Raw genomic sequence first — 20,780 nt, 5'->3', positions numbered from 1 at the left:
TTTATCTTCCAAAATATTACTTTTAGAAACTATGTCTTCTTTTTTATTCTTATTATCAAAAATGCAACCCTTTTTTATTTTTATTTTCATCTTTTTTCTCTATGTTGTCTGTGGACAACAAACATTTTTCACAGAGATACTCCAATTGAAGTTTATTTATTTTTTGGAAATCTTCAGTGCTCATATCAATACATTTAAAATGGTGCCATTTGCTACAACTTCCTTTACACAGGACAGCTTGAGCACACTTGCTAACATTCTTAAAACATACACCACAGGGATATTTAGACTTTTTCATTGTGTACGAAAAGTGGTTTTAAAACAAGGGGAATTTATGTTATAAATTCAGCTGCAATATAACAACTTAAAATTGTGAAAATTAATTGATAATATTAAATAGTAATATATGTATAAATGTTCTAGTACTTTGATTTAATTTTTAATTTCAATTTCAATTTAATCGATTTACCCTTTTTATTTAACAAAAACACTGAACAGTATTTTATTAATTAAACTATAAGATTGCAAGTTAGCAAAAATTTTACGACAATTCAGTCACATTTTGTTAGGTATACAGATAAAAATAATATATTTGTTATAAAAAGTTGGAATCAACTGTTAAAGTCTAAACTCTATATACTGGCAATATTTCACTAAATAGACTAGCATAAACTTAGAGCCTTTAATATGGACCACTTACAATACTGCACTCTGAATTTTGACCTTGGATGTTAAATGTTTTCATATAAATGATGTGGTATCAATTATTGATAGATTTATCAATCATCAACAAAGAATTCTTTCTATAACATAATGACTTTAACACAAACAGTGCTTTTATTCATAATCAGTCATAAGACTGCCGTCATTATCTTTTGGAAGCATTTTATGGTATTACAAGATACGAGTACTTGTATATTCTGTATTTTACACTTATATCCATCATTTCTTTTAGTTTTCATGGATAGATTTACTATATAAAATATTTACTAATAAAATTTTATTTTGTATTTAACACAAACACTCAAAATGGCAATTATTAGTTGAGCCAATTAGTATATAGCCACTATTCTTATGCAAGTCCTTAATTAGTTCTAATTTATGAGTATTATCAGTTTTTAATATGTTTTAATGAAGAATTTTTATATTTTTCTATATGTAAAGAGATTCATTAAAATATTCTTATAAATTATTCAAAATAACAATAATGTAAAACAGATCAAAAATATACATTTTTGCAATATATTATAGATTTGAAATTGATGTTTGTACTAGATCAATAAATTGTTATTCTGTTAAATGTTTCTGGATACCAAAATAAAAGAATTGGAATTAAAATTTTTAAACTCAACTTCCCAAGTGTTTTCAATCTCTAATATCTCTTGTTTATTAATTGGAAGTTAAAAATAATTAATATATTGTACTTACACTGCGTATCACTAAATAAAAAAACTTGTACTAATTTTACATTGTATGAATAATTTGAGATTTTATTCACTATAACATATTAAAATGGAAGCATAATTCTTTAATTATTACAAAATACTTCAGATAACTTACAAATTAAAAAAAAAAACTGAAATAATTTTAATAAAATACTTTTGAAATTATTTTCTATAATATTATTATTGATTAAATTTTTGCTAATTTGCTTTGAAAGTTGCAGTAAATATTTTCTTGAGTAGTTTTTGGTAAAACACATGAAATTCATTTTAAAACTACATTATTAAAAAAAAGCTATGGAGAAAGGTTAAAAAATGGACACTTCTAAGACAAAGTCATTAAATATTAAATGTTTTAACCCTTTCCTGGACCCTGTTGTTCTCTTGTATTTGCAATTATCAGTAAAAATGCATGGCTTTAAATGAAATATTGTTATGAACTTATTTAGACTACTACATATGTTTGAGCATAAACTAAAAGATATGAAAAAATCTGTCTTGAAAATTACTTATAAATGATTTTTCATTTTATATATTTACATACGGATATTTTATATTTGCAATATAACATAGGTATGAGGTTTGGCTGGAAAATAACCAGATTAGAATTAGCGAAGCCATCGAACAAACGCAATAAGGCTGAGTATCATACATCAGTTACTTGACTCTTCCTCCCACCCCACAGCATTGAGGAATTCATGAATTGCCATATTAATGTTAGGTTTTAGTTTATAACTAACTATAATTACTTTTATTTATTGCTACTTTACTTAAATTTCATGTGAACTTTTTACAACACTTTTGTGTTAATGTAATTTTTAGCTTTAACAATGTATGTAATTTTAAAATGACTTGTCCTATTTCTGTAAACAGATCAATGGAATAAATGATTCTTATTCTTATTCTTATTCTTATTCTTATTCCCCTCCTGTTTTGTCTGGCTCCCACACTTATTCCACCCAAAGCTAATCATTTTCCTTAACCCTGTTCATGAATTCTGTCACTTTTACTTTTACTCTTTTAAAAGTCTCAAATCTCAATGACTTGACATTGTGAAATATAAAAAGTCACAGGGGGCCAAGTCGGGTATGTTGTTTGGCCAAAAACGTTTTCACTGGGGTCATGTGACCGGCCCTACGATATTCAGCCTTACTGTGTTTGTTTTGTGGCTCCACTAGTACTAATCCGGTTATTTTCTAGCTACACCTCGTATTAGTACCAACTGTAATTTTATCTGTATTTTTATCTGTTTTAGAGATCTTTTGATTTTAATCTATTTAAAAACTTTTTAAAGTTCCATAAATCTTTTCGAGGATATAAATATTTCACAAAAGAGTATGTATTGCAGTTTTAAGGAATAAAATATCGATTATTCCAAAATTTGGTAAAGTTTTTTATGAGAACTACACATAACATAGCTTACGATACTATATTAAAAAGTACAAAGAGATTTTTATTTTCAAGTAGTAATAATTGTAAATGAACATAAATTATCAAAAAGAAATAAAACACTAACACTAATCACCAACACAAAACATGACATTTCATTCATAAAAACCCACTATTTCAATACTGAGAGAGGAAAGTGAGAGGGGAATGCTCCAGAAGGAAGGCCATGGTACAGCACCGAATCAATGTCAATGGCTGGTGTAACCAATCCATTAGACATTCCGGCACCACACAATGCAGGAGAAGTATCATCAAATCCACGACATATCAAGGTCCACTCTGTGGCATTTCAGTCATTCAGTCAAAAGTATGTAAGCATACTTGCTGTATAATTTGGTCAAATTTGGTACAGGAATCAAATGGTCCACAAAAATAAAAAACAAAGTTCCCTAAAAATATCTGATATAAAATTATTATTTTGATTATGTTTTTACTTGAAATATATATACACCCCTCTTGCATCACACTTAACCTTAATTTATTACTGAGCATATTTAAGAAACTACAATTTTAAATATGTCTGTCTATAAGCAATGGGTTTAATTTTCAATTTCCTTTCATCAGGACTAGACTTTCAAAACCTAGGTAGGACACTCCACTAATTATTATAGAAACAACTTTTTAGGTTCTCACTGAATATAAACTTTTTTAACAATCTAGCTACACAAGTCGAAAAGAAAATTTAGAGAATTAAATCATCAAAAATCCAGTATGTTTGCTTTTACTATGAAGTCATCTGCCCATATACATTCCTTAACAAAACATTCAATAAAAGTTTTTTTTTTTTAAAGCTGTAAAGACGTCTAAATAAAATTTTCTGTCTTCTTGGAAAAAGTGTTTCTTTCAGTAAATATATTACATGATTAGTTTACTTTATCAAATTTTGACAATCAAGACACTACTGTCTGTAACCAATAAAATAAATAAATAAATAAATAAATATATATATATATAAAAGAGTGACTAATATTGTATTCAGAGTGACTAATAAAAGTTGGTATGTTATGTAATGGTATGTCATTGTGTTGGCCACACATCTGTGCGTCTCTAAGTTGTCAATCAACTGAAGGTCTGTAAATTATCTAGTTACACAGAAGTTACTGACCTGTTGGCAAGTGAGGAACAATGCTACCCAGACAAAGGCCCCAGCGATGCCCTGGGCCAGCTTGGTCTGCAGGAAGATGGGCTCGGCATGGGGCGGCATAGAGCTCCAGGGGGCAGTGGATGGGGCAGGAGCGGTAGGGGTGGCATTGCTCGGGGCAAACACGGCGGCAGGACTTGCCATTACCGTCGTCGAACTAGACATAGCTCTGAAACAAACAAAGACACTCAATCTTCCAAATGTTTCTATTATTCCCTTACCCTCCTGTTCTTTCCTTAGATCCATATTGAATTAAGAATAAATAAGTATCAAAGTATGATGCAAATTTATTCGAAAACTAACAGGAAACCAATATTTGTTATCAATATAATATTACTACTTTATGTTTAAAAAGCTTTTTATGTTTGGGGTCTCTGTTTTTACTAATACCAATGGAGTGATGTTTGTTTTCTATGCAATGCAAAATACACATAGGCCTACCTTCAGTTGATTAATTTTTGGTATACATTTTAAAATACAGTAGTTTTTTTTTTACTAATCCTATTTTTTAGTCTTTTTATATGGACAGATAGATGTGAAAAATGGCTTCCTTCTATAATAAAAAAGTTACTGAATATAATGAGTTGAAATTTAGAATAAACTTACAGTAAGTTTCAAAACTGGAATTACATGGGCTATGATGTGTTTACACTTTTAGACTAGTACAGGGCTTCACATGAAGATGTTCAAACTGGAGAAAAATATTTTTATATCTGTTTTAAAAAGTACTTAGTATACAGTGCTAGATCAGTGGTGTTCTGTAAATAGCAAATAACAAAAAGTATTACTTAACTTTTACTAGGAATAGCACTAGTGGAAAATTCAAAACTTGTAATTGGTGCATTGGGATTATTTTGTAAACAATGTTATAAAATCCAACATAATAACAAAACTGTGAATATGAGCACATCAATACTCAAAATTAACTTCCAATAGATAATTAGTAAACTTCTTTATCTACATATTCCTTTAGAACAGTAACTATGTCAACAGTTTTACCATGATAAATGCATTACTTTGATAAATGCTTAAAAAAAGTTCAAATATAATTTGTCTTGATTAAAATGTATATAAAGTTAAAACGAAGTGGGTTAGTCTGGTTGTTCCTCCAGTTGACAAATTCTGCCAGGTGTAGAAGGTGTGCTCCAGCAACCACTCCATGAGATACTTGTTGAAGGTTTTGTCTTCATGTATTCTTCTTAACTGTTCAGGTAGGAGGTTGAGCAGGTTTCTTCTCATAGAGCGGCGTGTGGTGAATCAATTATAACTCCCAAGATATTTTGCTTCACTTTGTAGTTCAATGTCTGGTAGCCCTGGCAAATTAAGGGTTCTGTTTCTGAAATGTAACTGTTGAGTATTTTCTCATTAAATACAAAAAAACTCTTTTTAACACTACTGCTTAGCCATGTTGTATGTAATAAAGGATGAAGTTTCTAATGTTTTTTTTCTGGTTGTCAGCGACTAGGAGTGCAGTGTCGTCTGTGTATATAACTTGGCAGGTTGTTGGTCAGCAAGATGAAAAGGATTGCCTAAAAGCCTTGGAGTACACCTTTATTGATTGGGAGTAAAGGCAATCTTGCTATATGGGTAGTGTTGTTTTTGGTGCTCTCAATTCAACTTTTGTGCTCTCTTCTTGACAGATAGCTTGAAAACCAATTTGTAGCTGTGTCTTCTATTCCCATGCCCTTCATTTTATTTAGCAGTAGAGAGTGGTATAGAGTTTCAAATGCTTTACTGGAGTCTAAGAGAAACCCAGTAACAAATGCTTCTTCCTCCATCTCATTGATAATGTACCCAATAAGGCTAGTTAAGGCTATGGTGGTTGACCTTCCCTTTAGGAAACCATGTTCTGACCATTGAGGATGCTGTTATTAATAAGATGACTCATTAATCGGTTAAGCATTGCCTGTTCAATTACTTTGGATGTTGTAGATTAAATGGATATGGGTCTGTAGTTGAGGTTGTTAGTCTTTTTTAAATTTTAGGATTACGTTGGATGATTTCAGGGCTTTTGGGAAAAATCCCTTCCTTAAAGTGTAGTTTTATGAGGGGTGTGAGTTCCTCTTTGCAATGTTTAAATAGTTTTGATCTCGTCCAATCTTGAAGATGATTTTTTATTTTAAGCAGAGATAATATTTAATATTTCAGATCTTGTGGTTGGGTTTATTATGAGTTCAAGCATATTTTGGAATTCAAATGGTTCTGTTTCTAAATTAGGTATCGTATAGTGACTCTGGGTGTTATCTGCAGCTGTACTGAAATGATTATTTACTACTAGCAGAGGATCTTCCTCTTATATATTACCAACTTTATGGGGGCTTAATGTTCTCTGTTTCTGCATCTCTCATGGTTAATTGCATTCCAGACGGCTTTTGTTTGTTTACTGAAATTTTAATATAGTTGGATGTGGTTTCTTTCCTTAAATGCTTCAGTCTAAGGTCTTAGTCCTTCTTTGCTTGAGCTGTAACCACCATCAGCCAACTCCCCACTGTACACCTCATTTTCCAATGCCTGAAGGTAAATATTTTTAAGCCTGCATGCTTCTTGATCGATTGTATTTTTGAAACTAAATCCTCTTTTTAGTCTAGATTTGATCAAGGGCATGTAGAATTCAGGATCCAGTTAAATATGCAATTAAAATTGTCATATGATTCGTCAACAGTCAAAGCATTGTTGACAGTTTGTAATGATTCATCCTTCAGGACTTGTTTTAGATTGTTAAGATTTGTCTGGGAGAAACATCTTCTTGTTAAGATTGGGAGTACTTTATTTTGACATGTCATGTGAACAGTGGCTGAAGGAACAAAATACCAGAGGAACACTGCTGTTACAGAAATGGTACTGAAAGCATTTTGCAGGCACAATCAAAGTTCACTGACATTACAATTTGAGACAACAAGTCCAAAACGTTCTTGGCCCACTTTGTGGTTTTAGGCTTGCCATTTACAAAAATGTATGTAAGGGGTAAAGTAATCTAAGTGAATCAGTTAGGTGATCATACAGATCAGCTATTGAGTAAGAGAGAGGATTGTTAAATACTGAGTAAGCACTCACCAAATAGTAGCCTACAGTTTAATTCATGTCTCAACCCTAGAATTAAACAGTAGCCTCAGTAATCAGTAGAGACTACTATCCAATTGTGTTAAACTATTCTGGCTTTTGGCTCAGGTTACCATTTGTACAGAGCTTTGGTATAAACAGTGGATAAAGAAATACTTGAAATAGTTGTTAAAACCTAGATGTTTTTAAAAAGAATCAACTCAAATATTTTAATTTTCTATATAGTGTATGTGAATCAGGCTCACTGTTTCGTTAAGTAATGTTTGTTTCACACAGGAAAACACCTTTTAAGTTATTAATTAAATTTTGTACCACAATAAGTAGTCACAAGATTCATATCATAACTGTTTTAAAATTAAAAAAAAAAAAACATTGGAATTTTATTTGGCATCTCTGTTAAAACTAAGCTAAGTTAAACAACAAAATAATACATTTCGTCAAATATTTTTTCCAGTATATGTTTATTTAATGCATAGCAAGACAATGGTGTTTATGATCAATTTTCCATATTCGTTTGTAAGTGGATTGCATAGCTTTTAGAATGGTAATAACAGGACGAAGTTCCTCATAACTAGGAGCCACTTTCTCTTAATTGCTTGTTTTGGAATATTGGATTTTCCAAGGCTATTAGATTAAACAATAATGTCTTCAGTCTGTTACTAAGTGGACTACAGACCAGGTAGTGTGTTGGAATGTAGAACTGTGTTGTTGTATTCTGCAATGGAATTAACTGAACATGAACAAGTGACGCTATTAATAAATGATGTGAGGCTATGGTGACCGTGTCAGGTACTTTCGTGAAGTGTGAGATTTGTTCAATGATTCATTTGTAGAATTGTGTTGTTGTATTCTGCAATGGAATTAACTGAACATGAACAAGTGACGCTATTAATAAATGATGTGAGGCTATGGTGAACGTGTCAGGTACTTTCGTGAAGTGTGAGATTTGTTCAATGATTCATTTGTAGAATTGTGTTGTATTCTGCAATGGAATTAACTGAACATGAACAAGTGACGCTATTAATAAATGATGTGAGGCTATGGTGATCGTGTCAGGTACTTTCGTAAAGTGTGAGATTTGTTCAATGATTCATTTGTAGAATTGTGTTGTTGTATTCTGCAATGGAATTAACTGAACATGAACAAGTGACGCTATTAATAAATGATGTGAGGCTATGGTGATCGTGTCAGGTACTTTCGTGAAGTGTGAGATTTGTTCAATGATTCATTTGTAGAATTGTGTTGTTGTATTCTGCAATGGAATTAACTGAACATGAACAAGTGACGCTATTAATAAATGATGTGAGGCTATGGTGATCGTGTCAGGTACTTTCGTGAAGTGTGAGATTTGTTCAATGATTCATTTGTAGAATTGTGTTGTTGTATTCTGCAATGGAATTAACTGAACATGGACAAGTGACGCTATTAATAAATGATGCGAGGCTATGGTGAACGTGTCAGGTACTTTCGTGAAGTGTGAGATTTGTTCAATGATTCATTTGTAGAATTGTGTTGTTGTATTCTGCAATTGATGGAATTAACTGAACATGGACAAGTGACGCTATTAATAAATGATGTGAGGCTATGGTGATCGTGTCAGGTACTTTCATGAAGTGTGAGATTTGTTCAATGATTCATTTGTAGAATTGTGTTGTTGTATTCTGCAATTGATGGAATTAACTGAACATGGACAAGTGACGCTATTAATAAATGATGTGAGGCTATGGTGAACGTGTCAGGTACTTTCGTGAAGTGTGAGATTTGTTCAATGATTCATTTGTAGAATTGTGTTGTTGTATTCTGCAATGGAATTAACTGAACATGGACAAGTGACGCTATTAATAAATGATGTGAGGCTATGGTGATCGTGTCAGGTACTTTCGTGAAGTGTGAGATTTGTTCAATGATTCATTTGTAGAATTGTGTTGTTGTATTCTGCAATGGAATTAACTGAACATGAACAAGTGACGCTATTAATAAATGATGTGAGGCTATGGTGACCGTGTCAGGTACTTTCGTGAAGTGTGAGATTTGTTCAATGATTCATTTCCAGATAGGAATCCCATATGTCATGCAACAGCCATAAAAACTGTTCAACGGTTTGAATTGACAGGTAATGTAAGAAACCATTCAAAATCTGGGATACCCAAAAGTGCAACAGACAATGAACGATCTCTGGATGTTTTGCAGAGTTTTGTAGAAAATCCTCATACTTCCCTCAGAAGAGTAGCCCAAGAGCATAAGGTACATTTTAGATTAGTGCATAATGTTTTGAAGAAGAATAGTTAAGCCATATAAAATCCGTTTATTACAAGAACCAAATGAAGATGATTTTGATGGGAGAATGGAGTTTAGTGAAATAATGATGAGGAAGTGTGATCAAAATCGTGATTTTTTTAATTTTCAGTTTTTTCTGACGACGCCTCTTTTACCCTGCATGGGCACATAAATCGGCACAACTGTAGGATATTTGGCTAGTAGTCTCATACTCAGCATTCTCAAAAAGTGAATGTCTGGGCTGGCATATGTGGACGCCAAGTAATTGGACCTTTCTTTTTCAATGGGAATTTGAACTCAGAGACTTACCTAAACATGCTCCAGAACCAAGTACTCCCTGCTATTGAGAATCTATCAGGACTAAACTCTCCTACCGCCTCGTTTCAGCCAGACGGAGCACCTTCTCACTATAGAATACAAGGACAGTACTTGAATGAAATACTCCCTCAAAAATGGATTGGTCGAAGGGGGCAGTTGAATGGTCTCCAAGTTCTCCTGATTTTTCCCCACTACACTATTTCTTTTGGGGGCATTTGAAAAATAACATTTATAAAACACAACCTCGTGTCTTAGTTGACCTAAGGCAATGAATTATGGAAAAAACACACAACATTTCTGAAAAAGCTTTACACAACGCTGTATCAGATTTCTACACTCGAAGTCCATAAGTTACTGTCATACTGTAGAAGGAAAACATTTTTATAATTTCATATTAACACTTTAGAACTTGAATTCCCATATCTTCATTTACAAATCGGTAAGTCATCATTTTCATTTATACTATATTTTACACCAACAATTGAATAATTAGAATGCAAAATCTTATTTAACACGTTAAAAGTCATTTTCCAGTTCACTAAATGAAATACCACTTTGTATCTGGTTTGTAATAATATTTAAAGAAAACAGATCCTGACGACTCAAATACCAATATTTATAAATTTCGAACAGTCGCCATTTTTGCTAGGGTGTTTTTTTTTTTAGATGAAACTTGTGGCTACTTACTCAGAAAAAAATGGCATTTAAAATTAAGTACCATTTACTGTAGGCCTCCATAAGAACTTTTTACTGCATCCTCCTCAGGGCACCCCCTTCAGTGATAAAAAATTACATAAGGCACCAAAAGATAGGTAAAACCATAGTATAACCGTATACAAAATCTCAATTTTTTTTCTTTAACCACTCAACAGATAAAATGGTTCCACACATTTTCAAAACCTTGTATAGGGTGATTCGGGTAGTGTTACTGTCACTTTCTAAGCTTATTATACTATAAAAAATAATGAAAAAAATTCATAAAACATAGGTCCGGAAATGCTTTGTTGCTGAGTAATGGCCAACAATAGATTTCACCCATAATTTGTACCCGAGGTTAAATGATCATTTGCTGGGAGTTTAGGAAGAGGCAAAAAAAAAGATTTTTTAATGTTTAATGTACAATTTAATTTGTTAAATAGGTAATAAAAACATAAATTTTTACAGATAAACTTGTAGAACATTTAATACTGAAGGAAATTATGTACAATAAGGCAATTACAATGAAATAATAGTTTTTAAAATTAAATTTTACTACCAACACTTTACCGTGCAAGATATACACATTTTGCAGTGGAATAAACGTTCAGTTAATTCCGCAATGTAATAACAAACTCTACAGGTAAATTAAACTAAGTTTGAAGTGAACTAAATTTTAATATTTAAAACCTAATACCACTACTATTCAAGATTATCTAAACAGTTTCAACACGTACCTACACATCTTTGTCACTTAATTGTAAGTTAAACATTGTTTTTCGAATGCTCTTTTAGTGTTTTACATAGTACATCTTAAACAATAAGAGAGATACAGATATGGAACAAACTTTATTCAATTTATCACGTCAAAAACTATTACAAAAAACTGCATTCGTCTCTAAATCCCTCTCTCCCAGCAAATGATCATTTAACCTCGGGTACTAAATTGTGGGTAAAACTTTTGTTGCCCGTTTCTCAGTAACAAAGCATTTTCAGGCCTCTGTTTATATGAACTTTTTAAATTATTTTTTATGGTACAATAAGCTCAAAAAGTGGCAGTAACACTACCCGAATCAACAACCCGTTTGGTATCAACAGCCAATAATGTAGTTTCTTACACAATAATTATTAGTCTACAAACTACTGTAGTACTGTTAATAACAACAAAATTACTTACTGAATACTGTTATAAATCCTTTGTAAACTTCAAATCAAATGTTCAAATTGGTAGCCATTGTTGTTCAAGCAAAATAAATTACCTATTTTCAAATTCTTGTCTAACCTTTCTTAAAGTTTCTCTGGTTAAGCATCTGCAATCAGTAGTGATCCTGTTTTTCAAGTCTTGGACACCAGTGGGATGTGTTTTAAACCCTACTGATTTCAAGTGACCCCACAAAAATAGTCTAAGGATACTTTTGTGATATACCCTATTTCAGCATAAAAAGAAAAAATGGATATGGATTATAGATTAATTGTGTGGAGCTACCTCAATAAAAATTAATGTTAAAATAAGTTTATCAAAGTTTAATGACTAGAAACTACTCAAATAGTAACATGAATTGAATCAATAAGTGATTTACAAACTATTGTAATATCTTGAAGATGGAACTTGTATTGGTTACTTCATTTGTAATTAATTATCATAATTAATTAATAATTATTATATTGTATAATATTTGTAATTTATTTTACAAAACAGATTGCTTGCTTGATCATCAGAGACGAAGGGTATAGGTATGCTTCTGACTTAAAATTTCAGGGATTGCCAAGTACAATCTGCTGCATCTTTCACCAATATCGAACCTTGAGACTGCTATACTGTTCCCTTGTAAAGCCACATCTGGAATATTGTGATATCATCTGGTCTCCCTATCAGATCTATCAGAATGATCTTGAAGGTTTGCAGCACAGATTCGTCTGTCTTGTGGGTGCCCGACTCAGCTTCATGTACTTAGCCGTGCTGAAGTATCACTTCTTCTGCATCTACCTTTTCATGTCAGGCGCTTAAACCTTGACGTCCTGTTCCTTCACCATACTGTCATCTCAGAACTCGACTGCCCTGCCTCCTTGAGAGAGTTAACTTCAAGGTTCCATCTGGCACCGTATCCTGAGACCTCTTTGCCAGGGTGGTGGTTTCATTGAACTACAAGATGAATAGCCTCAAGCTGAAAACGGAAATGTCATTCTATATGACTCAGACCTAATCAGCTACAACAGATCCTCAATTAAAATGTACCTTCTGGGTTTTCAATGAACTCAGTGGTGATCATGTATTGTTCAAAGTGTTTGGTGGTTGCCTTTAAAGGACCACACTTTTCCAGACTTCATTTTCTATTATGGAAGTGAAGTTTTCTCTGGTACCTTTCAAGGGCCATACTACCATTCTTCACGCTTCTGGTTCAAAGTGCTTTTTGTTGTAAAGTATTGTTCATGTCTATTTATTTATTATGATTCCTGAGTCTTATTAATTTTCTAATGAAGATTTATAACTTGTTATTCTTTCTTGTTACGTTACTGTTAGGGTTGTTGGTAAATGCGTAATTGTTATATCTCTGTTTAATTAGTTTGTTGATAATTACTCTATTTATTATTACATATAAGTATAGCTCTGTTCCCACTATTATATCTGATGCATGGACACCATTGCATTGTATAGTATGTCACTGTAATTATCTGTAAATTTTGGCTTAGCCGTTAGAAGTTAAATAAATAAAAATAACTTAAAATTTCACTGGGGAAGCCAGCTAATGCGAATCGGGAAGCGGGGAATATTCACGTCTGCAGCACCGTCCCCCACCACCAACTAACATCACTTGTCTCTCTATCTCTCCAAGAATGGTGGCCTGTTCAGTTTTGATAAAAAGTTAAGCACAACGTTCGTTCAGTGACTGTACCACAAAGTGCTCAATCGTGGAGTGGAGAGGGAACAGTTGCTTATACGCATGTGCTAGCCATGGTTCACTCTGGCTGGCTCCTTTAAAGCTAATGAAATCTGTGGGTAGGATACGATAAGCGGACCCGGTTTTTTAATATTGATATCGACAAACGATATTACTTAATTATAGCTTTCGATATAACTAACTGATACTGATTTTTGAACAATAACTATCTTGTTTCAAATATAAACACTTTTTCATATAATACACAAAGTGTATTTTATTTTACAGATCATAAGAGACAGTCGTAAGCTCGTGGAGGACCGTGAAACGAAAGTTAAAAAGTGGCATATCAGTTGACCTACTTGCAGATCATCTCTGTGAGTATTTGTGCAGAAGAGAAGTACGATTTTTTAGAGAAGATGCTTTAACAATTTTTTTAAAACGGTTAATCATTGCTACATATGAGAAAACATAAATAATTATAAATATTTCACATTTCCTGTTATAAATGTTTTTATGTTGGTTATCATAACATTGTTATTTATGAGTTTTTCCTACTTCCAGTTCTAATTGTTTGTTTGATTGTTATAGCAGTTTATAATATGTGCATTATATTAGTTTTTTTATTTATTTAAAATATGATTGTGGTTATGACTATGGATATGTTGATGTGATTTATAAATGTATATTCGATAAAGGAATACTAAGTATCGATGATTGTACTAATCAATACCAAAAACCAGGTCTGCTTATCATACTCTGCCCAAATCTGTCATTGGCAGTTATTGCAACGTATTCTTTAGGGCTAATCTAATCATTTACAATCTTTAAAAGATTTGGAAACATAATAAATATTGCTCTTTTTACATGTTTTAACAGCAATAGCTAAAAAGCCATATATCCTAAAAGTATTTTTTTTTAGTCTACCCTATATTTTTCCACCAGTAGCCCACAAGAATAACAATTGTTTATGATTACCGATTTCTAACAAAAAGATGAAGAATCATTGATTAATTTTATAGACTACTGTAATTCTTTAGCCACGTGTTTCTGATGTATAAAATTAATATTCCAAGAATACATAGATAGACCATGCAAACCTGATTAATACACCTTTTACTAAGACTGATTATCTTACTATAGGCTTACTCAGATTATACCAAACAGTTATACCCTTTAATAATATATAATAATAGGAGTATCTTTTACCTAGATCTCTTAAAAAGATCTTATAATAATTCAGATTTAACAGTTTGGACCCAGTGGGATAATTGTATAAGCTAACATTAAGCAGATTAATTTCTAGAAATAAACAAGGAACATTCTAGGAAATAGCCAGATAAGTACCCATCTAATTTGCTTGAAATATTTTAACTGAGAAATAAAAGAAACTATTGTTAAAATCATAACCGATCTTGATTCAAATATTGCAGAGCGTACACTAAATTTAAATGCAGGTTAGGGGAGAGGGGGGGGGTACCTTTGAACTGGGGGCACATTTGAACAAGTTTAAATTTCCCGCCATTTGATGAGCTAACTGCCTGATTTTTTTTCTACTTCTTCTTCTCATCTGTATGACCTAGTACACTGTTTCCCTCCATTTCTTTTAACCTTTGTATTCAGTGCCAGATAGGTTAGGTTTTAGCCACATTTTGTAAACTTTTGAGTTTTGAGTTGTAAGACTGTCAGCGGAAGAAAGAATTGAAGAATTGACCAACCTTATATTCTAAGGTAAGTACATTTATTGAGCAATTTTTTTAATATAATAAACATAAGATAATCTGTTCAACTAACTAAGAAAAAAATCAGTTTCTTCTACTGTGACATGTGGGGTACATTTGAACAAACATTGGGGGGTACATTTGAACCATTCTAAAAATTATTCATAAAAGTTACTGGTTTTTGTAAAAAAAGGTAAAATATAAGAAAGCCGAATTTTTTAGGTTATTTATTAGCATTTGTACAAGTTAAACAATTTATTTATTTTATTTTTTTCTGGAAATTATAAATATTAAGAGAATTGTTTTAAACCTAGAACATATAATGGTAGGCTATCATCAAGATAGAATAAGCATGAGGCCTATTTTTTGTATTAGTTCCATGTTTATATTTTTAAATCTAGTACTTTTCTTACATTAAAAAACACACAAGTTGTCTTACGTCTTAAATCTCTTCATTAAAAAAAAATTTGATATCAGCAGCCTAATATTGAAACAAACCTAATTTGATCTTACATTGTAGGCCTTGGCCTACTAAAACAATAAATTACTAACTTACATTATGTTTAGGTAATAACTCACTTTGTATTGTTTCAGGTTACAATGGTTAGAAACTACATCAAGAAAAAAGTGGGGCCCAGAGATAAATGAGCGAGATGTGGAGGAAGCTGTTAAGCTTGTTTTGGAAAAAAACGTCCCAATACGTCAAGCAGCAGAATCGTTTGGCTTGGTTCATACCATGTTATTCTATCGAATAAAAAAAAGCAAAGGCTCTTCTAAAGACAAATTTACCATCTGAGCCACATGATATCCGAGTCCCTTCAGCACCCGCACCCCTTTTAACATTTAATAGCAAGTACACTTCTAACCAAGTATTTTCAGCTCAAGAAGAAAAAATGCTAGAAGAATATATTATTACATGTTCTGCGATGAACTATGGTCTCACGTACAAAATCATTAGAGCTCTTGCATTTCAGTATGCAGAAAAATTGGGCCGATGTCCAAAAAAATGGGAAGATAATAAAACAGCTGGTTTTAGATTGGTTGAAAGGTTTTATGAAAAGACATAAAGATTTATCACTGAGAAAACCTGAAAACACAAGCTTAGCTAGAACATTAGGTTTCAATCGGAAAAACATTGAAGAATTTCAAAAAAACTTAGATGATGTTTACAAAAAACACAAATTTTCTCCGAGTGACATTTTACAATCTTGATGAAACTGGGATTAAAACTGTCGTGCAAGCCCCAAATGTTGTAGCTAAAAAAGGCACTAAACAAGTAGGCCAAGTTGTGTCTGGAGAAAGAGGGCAGCCTTATTACAATTGGTTGCTACTGTTAATGCGGCAGGCAATACCATTCCTCCAGTTTTCATATTTCCCCGAGCTAGACTACATGACAGTTTAATGGTAGGTGCTATCAGTGGAAGCTTAGGACTTGTTAACTCCCTTACTAGTGGGTGGATCACTAATGCTTTGTTCCTCAAAGTGCTGGAGCACTTTGTGAAGTACAGCCACTGCTCAAAAGAATCACCAGTTTTGTTGATTCTCGACAACCACGAATTCCCATTGCACTCTGGATGCAATATTATACGCAAGAGATAATGGTATTTGTATTGTGACAATACCTCCTCATTGTAGCCATCGTGTCCAACCTCTAGATGTTTCAATTTTAGGACCATTTAAACAAAACTTAGCCACAGTTCAAAATAACTGGCTAACAAACAACCCGGATCTAAACTCTCAATTCATGATTTAGCTGGGTTGGCATCAAAAGCTTTTAATTTAGCATTTACAAGGAAGAATATCTTAAAAAGGATTTGAGGAGTGTGGAATATGGCCATATTCTACAATCTGTGTTTACTGATGAAGATTTCCCATTTTCTGAAGCGATGATAACCTCTAGTACGCCTATACCTGACACTACGAAATCTTCTAATCTAGGACGCGAAAATGAAAATTTACAGCCAAGGTACATCTAATGCTAGACCTACAGGTTCAACATCAATTGAAAATGAAAGCCTAAATGATGGGATTTTAAACAAAACCGTTAGCAGTGTCTCCTAGTCCAGAGGTTGTTAGGCCTTATCGCCAGCTGCAGGCAAAATCTTCAGTAGAATGTAAAAAAGGAAGAGAACCAGGAAAATCGAAAATAATTACGGCCACTCCAGAAAAAATTCGGTTTGGAAGAAGAAATCAAAAGAAAGCTTTTAGAAAAAACAGAAAAAGAAGAACTAAGGAAGCAGCGTGGACATAAAGGCAAAAAGAAAATTAGATTTACCAGAAAAAAAACAAAAAATCAGGACATAAACAAAAGAAAGAAAAAACAAATAAGCATAAATCTATTTCATACGAGTCTGACTGTGACGATCCTGACCCAATTTTATATGGAAAGTGGAGAATCAGACTGGGTGGGAGAGCTCTGAAGAAGATGACAACTTCGATAGGCCTAAACCTGTCTAAACAAGTAAAAATATGTCCGATGCTTGAAAAATACTATGCTGTATTTTATGATATAAGTTGGTATTTAGGAAGGGTGGTTGATTTCCCGGATGAAGGATTTTCTAAAATTAAGTTTTTTGAAAGAAGGACTTGGAGATTCATATGAGTGGCCAAAAACATGATGATGTTCAAGTGATAGAAAATAAATTATCTTTTTTACGGGCCAGTACCTTTGATTGGAAATGGACCCTTTCTCATCGACGACAAGTGTAAAAGGAGAATTCGATCAAAATTACTCAATGTTAAAAAAGTAGAAGTTGAACCTAAATTTTGTTTACACAATCTGTAATGTACCTTTGATTAGTGCACACTATGAATAAAATGTTTTTGTGTATTTCCTTAGTTTTTCTTTACTAATTATCCAATGTTCAAATCCACCCCGTCCTTGTTCAAAACCTAACCCAGGCTTGTTCAAATGTACCCCTTAGTGGGGTACATTTGAACAACATGCAGTGAACTTTAATTTTTTTTTTTTTAGCCTAGATATTTTGAAGATTTATTAACATTAATTTAAGTTAATTTGTTGCATAATAGTCTAAAGATCAATGTCCCCATGCTTGTTTATCAAAATAATTAATTTAAAAAAAATACAAAAAATATTTTTTCAAAAAGTGTTCAAAGGTACCCCCCTTTCCCTACAACATACTTTGGGATGCTACAACAGTTGCATTTATTTAGGAAAACTGCATGGGAAACTTAAGCCAGATTGATAAATTAGATATGCACTAGCAACTATGCATTGTATTGTAAATTGCTGGCCAAGTAATATTAGAAACTCATATTTTAACATTTATTATGACAAAATAAATTGTCTTATTTATGTGAATAATTATCACGAAACTTACGTTTGAAAGTGGAAGAGAGGCTTTCAGCACATATGTCAGCGTAGAATCCTATCAAAACTTGAGATAACACTACACCAAAACAATTATCCCACAGCACTTTCGTTGCAACTAACACATATATTCACAACTCTAGTCATCACTTCTTACATAAAATAGCCTTTTAAACCGTCAAAGCCAAACTATTTTGTAAATAACTAACAGAAAATCGCTGACGACGCATCACCTACTCCGACAGCAGACATAACGGAACTGTTTTTTGACAAATGACAGGTCTACTGAGTTTGCGCAAGGGATATTCGTCACTGCTGAATCTTAATTTCGCTAGCTCTACCATACCTACTACTATATAAAGTGTACTTGTGCAATAAATTTTCCGAGGGAATTGCTAAGTAATATTATTTATACATCAAGTTACTAAGATATTAAATATATTTGTACAAAAACATCATTATTGTTGAGCTTTAAAATGGATCTACTTGGGGGAGTCACCTTTAGACGCCGATTAGGACAAAATCAAAAGCCTCATTAAGGGCTGTCATAACAATATATGTTAGAATAATTAGCTCCATATACGATTCAGAGAACGACAACGCAATCCCTAATAATTCGGGGTTCTTTTGTTACTCTAATGCTTCCAAGTGTCATGTCCTGCGTTTACAAGAAATCTAACATCAGAGAGTCAACACCAGTTTATCTTCATCCCACGCCAACCCTCTTACAAACAAACAAACACACACACACACACACACACACATACACAAATAAACACTAAACACTGGGTCATCTGTAACAGTAGTCCAAAACCCCCCTTTAAGAATAACGTAAGCTGTCACAACCAATCATAGAACGCACGAAAAACAGAATGATGTCGATAATGTTTATAAGAACACAGTATACATATAACATCTATTGGAATCCACAATTCGGATTATTGGGCTACTTTCCTTCTATATGAAAATACGCGTTATTCTGGGGCTAAAGCTGTCACCAAAACGATAAGAGCAATTAGCTCACTCATTGACAACAATGATACAAGTTATATTCAGGCAAAAGCAACTATGACTTCACAATCCGAATTTAAATAGTCATGCTCACTCCTCAAATAAGTTACCAGAATGATAATTTTGATTTAATATACCTAGTGAGTGGCACAGCAGCCTGCAGTTGCGAGATGTTTACCAACAATCTTCTTCTTTTCTGTCCAAAAGTACATAATGTTTTTACTTAAATTATTTAAAAACAATGTAAGATACACTTTTGCTCTGAAATGTGACTTTCCCTTCAAACTCAAAGCTTGTAGGTCAAATATTATTATGCGTTGCACTCACACTCATTTCATCCACTGCACAGCGTTTTGTTATATAATTATCATGCTCTTTAATCAAATTCGTCCCTTTCCCCAAAGCCAAGTCCTAGTTACGCCAGTGTTGTTATGTAATAAACTCCATTGTGTTCGAAAAAGGTTTCGACAAGGGTTCTACGTCTTTAATCCAATAGTAAACTTTTTGTCCATACATTTTCTTCAATTGCACAGTGCTTCGTTTAATAGTAAAACCTTTTACGGCAAGTCTTTTTGTAGTGTAACATTTAAATCAGTGAACACATAACAGTATCAAAATACGAAACTCAATTTGTAAAGATGTTTGTTTTCTTCATAATTAAAATAGGTAGTGGTATTACTTTAAACTCTTTAAATCCAAACAGTTGTTTTGTATCTTATTTTAAATATTTTCATTTTTAGAAAGACGGGTTTTACAATACACTAAGTAGGTACTACAGTTTCAAAATTGATTGGTGTTTTCGTAGTAAAAAGAGAGATATTTATTCAAAATTTCATGTTGGAAGCTCACTGATTGACCATTATCTTACAAACAAGAGGGCGAACACAAAAAACTGACTTCTAAACCAATCTGGAGGATATAGCCTAGTTTGCACTTAACTAACCTGCATCTTTACATTCCTCATAGAGTCTGCACAATACAGTTAGAGCAATCTAGTTTTTTATGTTTGTTACATAAAGCGATTCGAAACAAACTGTTATGTATTAAAATTTTAATTAGAATTATTAGCCCAGTTTGGCGATAGATCCACCAAAAGCATTCATTAAATGGATATGCACAATATCCATAAAATTGCTTACTGAGCCATTTTCGTAAATTGTGTGTATTAAAGTCTATCGTAGTTCTGTTTATAAAACTTATTCCTTATGGTGCATGTAAACTTAGTGGTAAATGTTAGTAATCCTGCTTGTGCGACTGATTAAAAAAGTAACCTCACCCATTCTACATGACTTGATGGCTTAAAAATTATTTCAAGAATATTCAAGTTGGTCAGGTTTAATCTCTTCCATAAATAAAACCATTCTATCCTGGCAGACTGATAACTTGACATATAACATCACTAAATCAGATGGTGAAGAAGATTACTCTGTCTTCCAAACTTATGTTTCTCAAATC

The 20,780-nt window shown here is 32.6% G+C and overlaps 1 protein-coding gene across 2 annotated transcripts in view; it reads right to left on the bottom strand.

Annotated features, from left to right (window-relative positions):
- The window catches only part of LOC124353489 (transmembrane protein 184B), an 85,951-nt gene extending 67,375 nt beyond the window's left edge, over positions 1-18,576 (bottom strand). For both annotated transcript variants that reach the window (XM_046803336.1, XM_046803337.1), the window contains exons 1-2: positions 18,325-18,576; positions 3,997-4,201 (exon numbers count right to left, since the gene is read on the bottom strand). In XM_046803336.1, coding sequence (XP_046659292.1) covers positions 3,997-4,197 — 201 coding nt within the window. In that variant the 5' untranslated portion in view covers positions 4,198-4,201; positions 18,325-18,576. The remainder of the gene's footprint in view (positions 1-3,996; positions 4,202-18,324) is intronic.
- Between the last annotated feature and the right edge of the window lie 2,204 nt (positions 18,577-20,780).

This window comes from Homalodisca vitripennis, chromosome 2 (assembly GCF_021130785.1).
Source record: "Homalodisca vitripennis isolate AUS2020 chromosome 2, UT_GWSS_2.1, whole genome shotgun sequence".
NCBI classification, from domain to species: domain Eukaryota; kingdom Metazoa; phylum Arthropoda; class Insecta; order Hemiptera; family Cicadellidae; genus Homalodisca; species Homalodisca vitripennis.
This window is presented reverse-complemented; position numbering and strand designations above follow the sequence as displayed.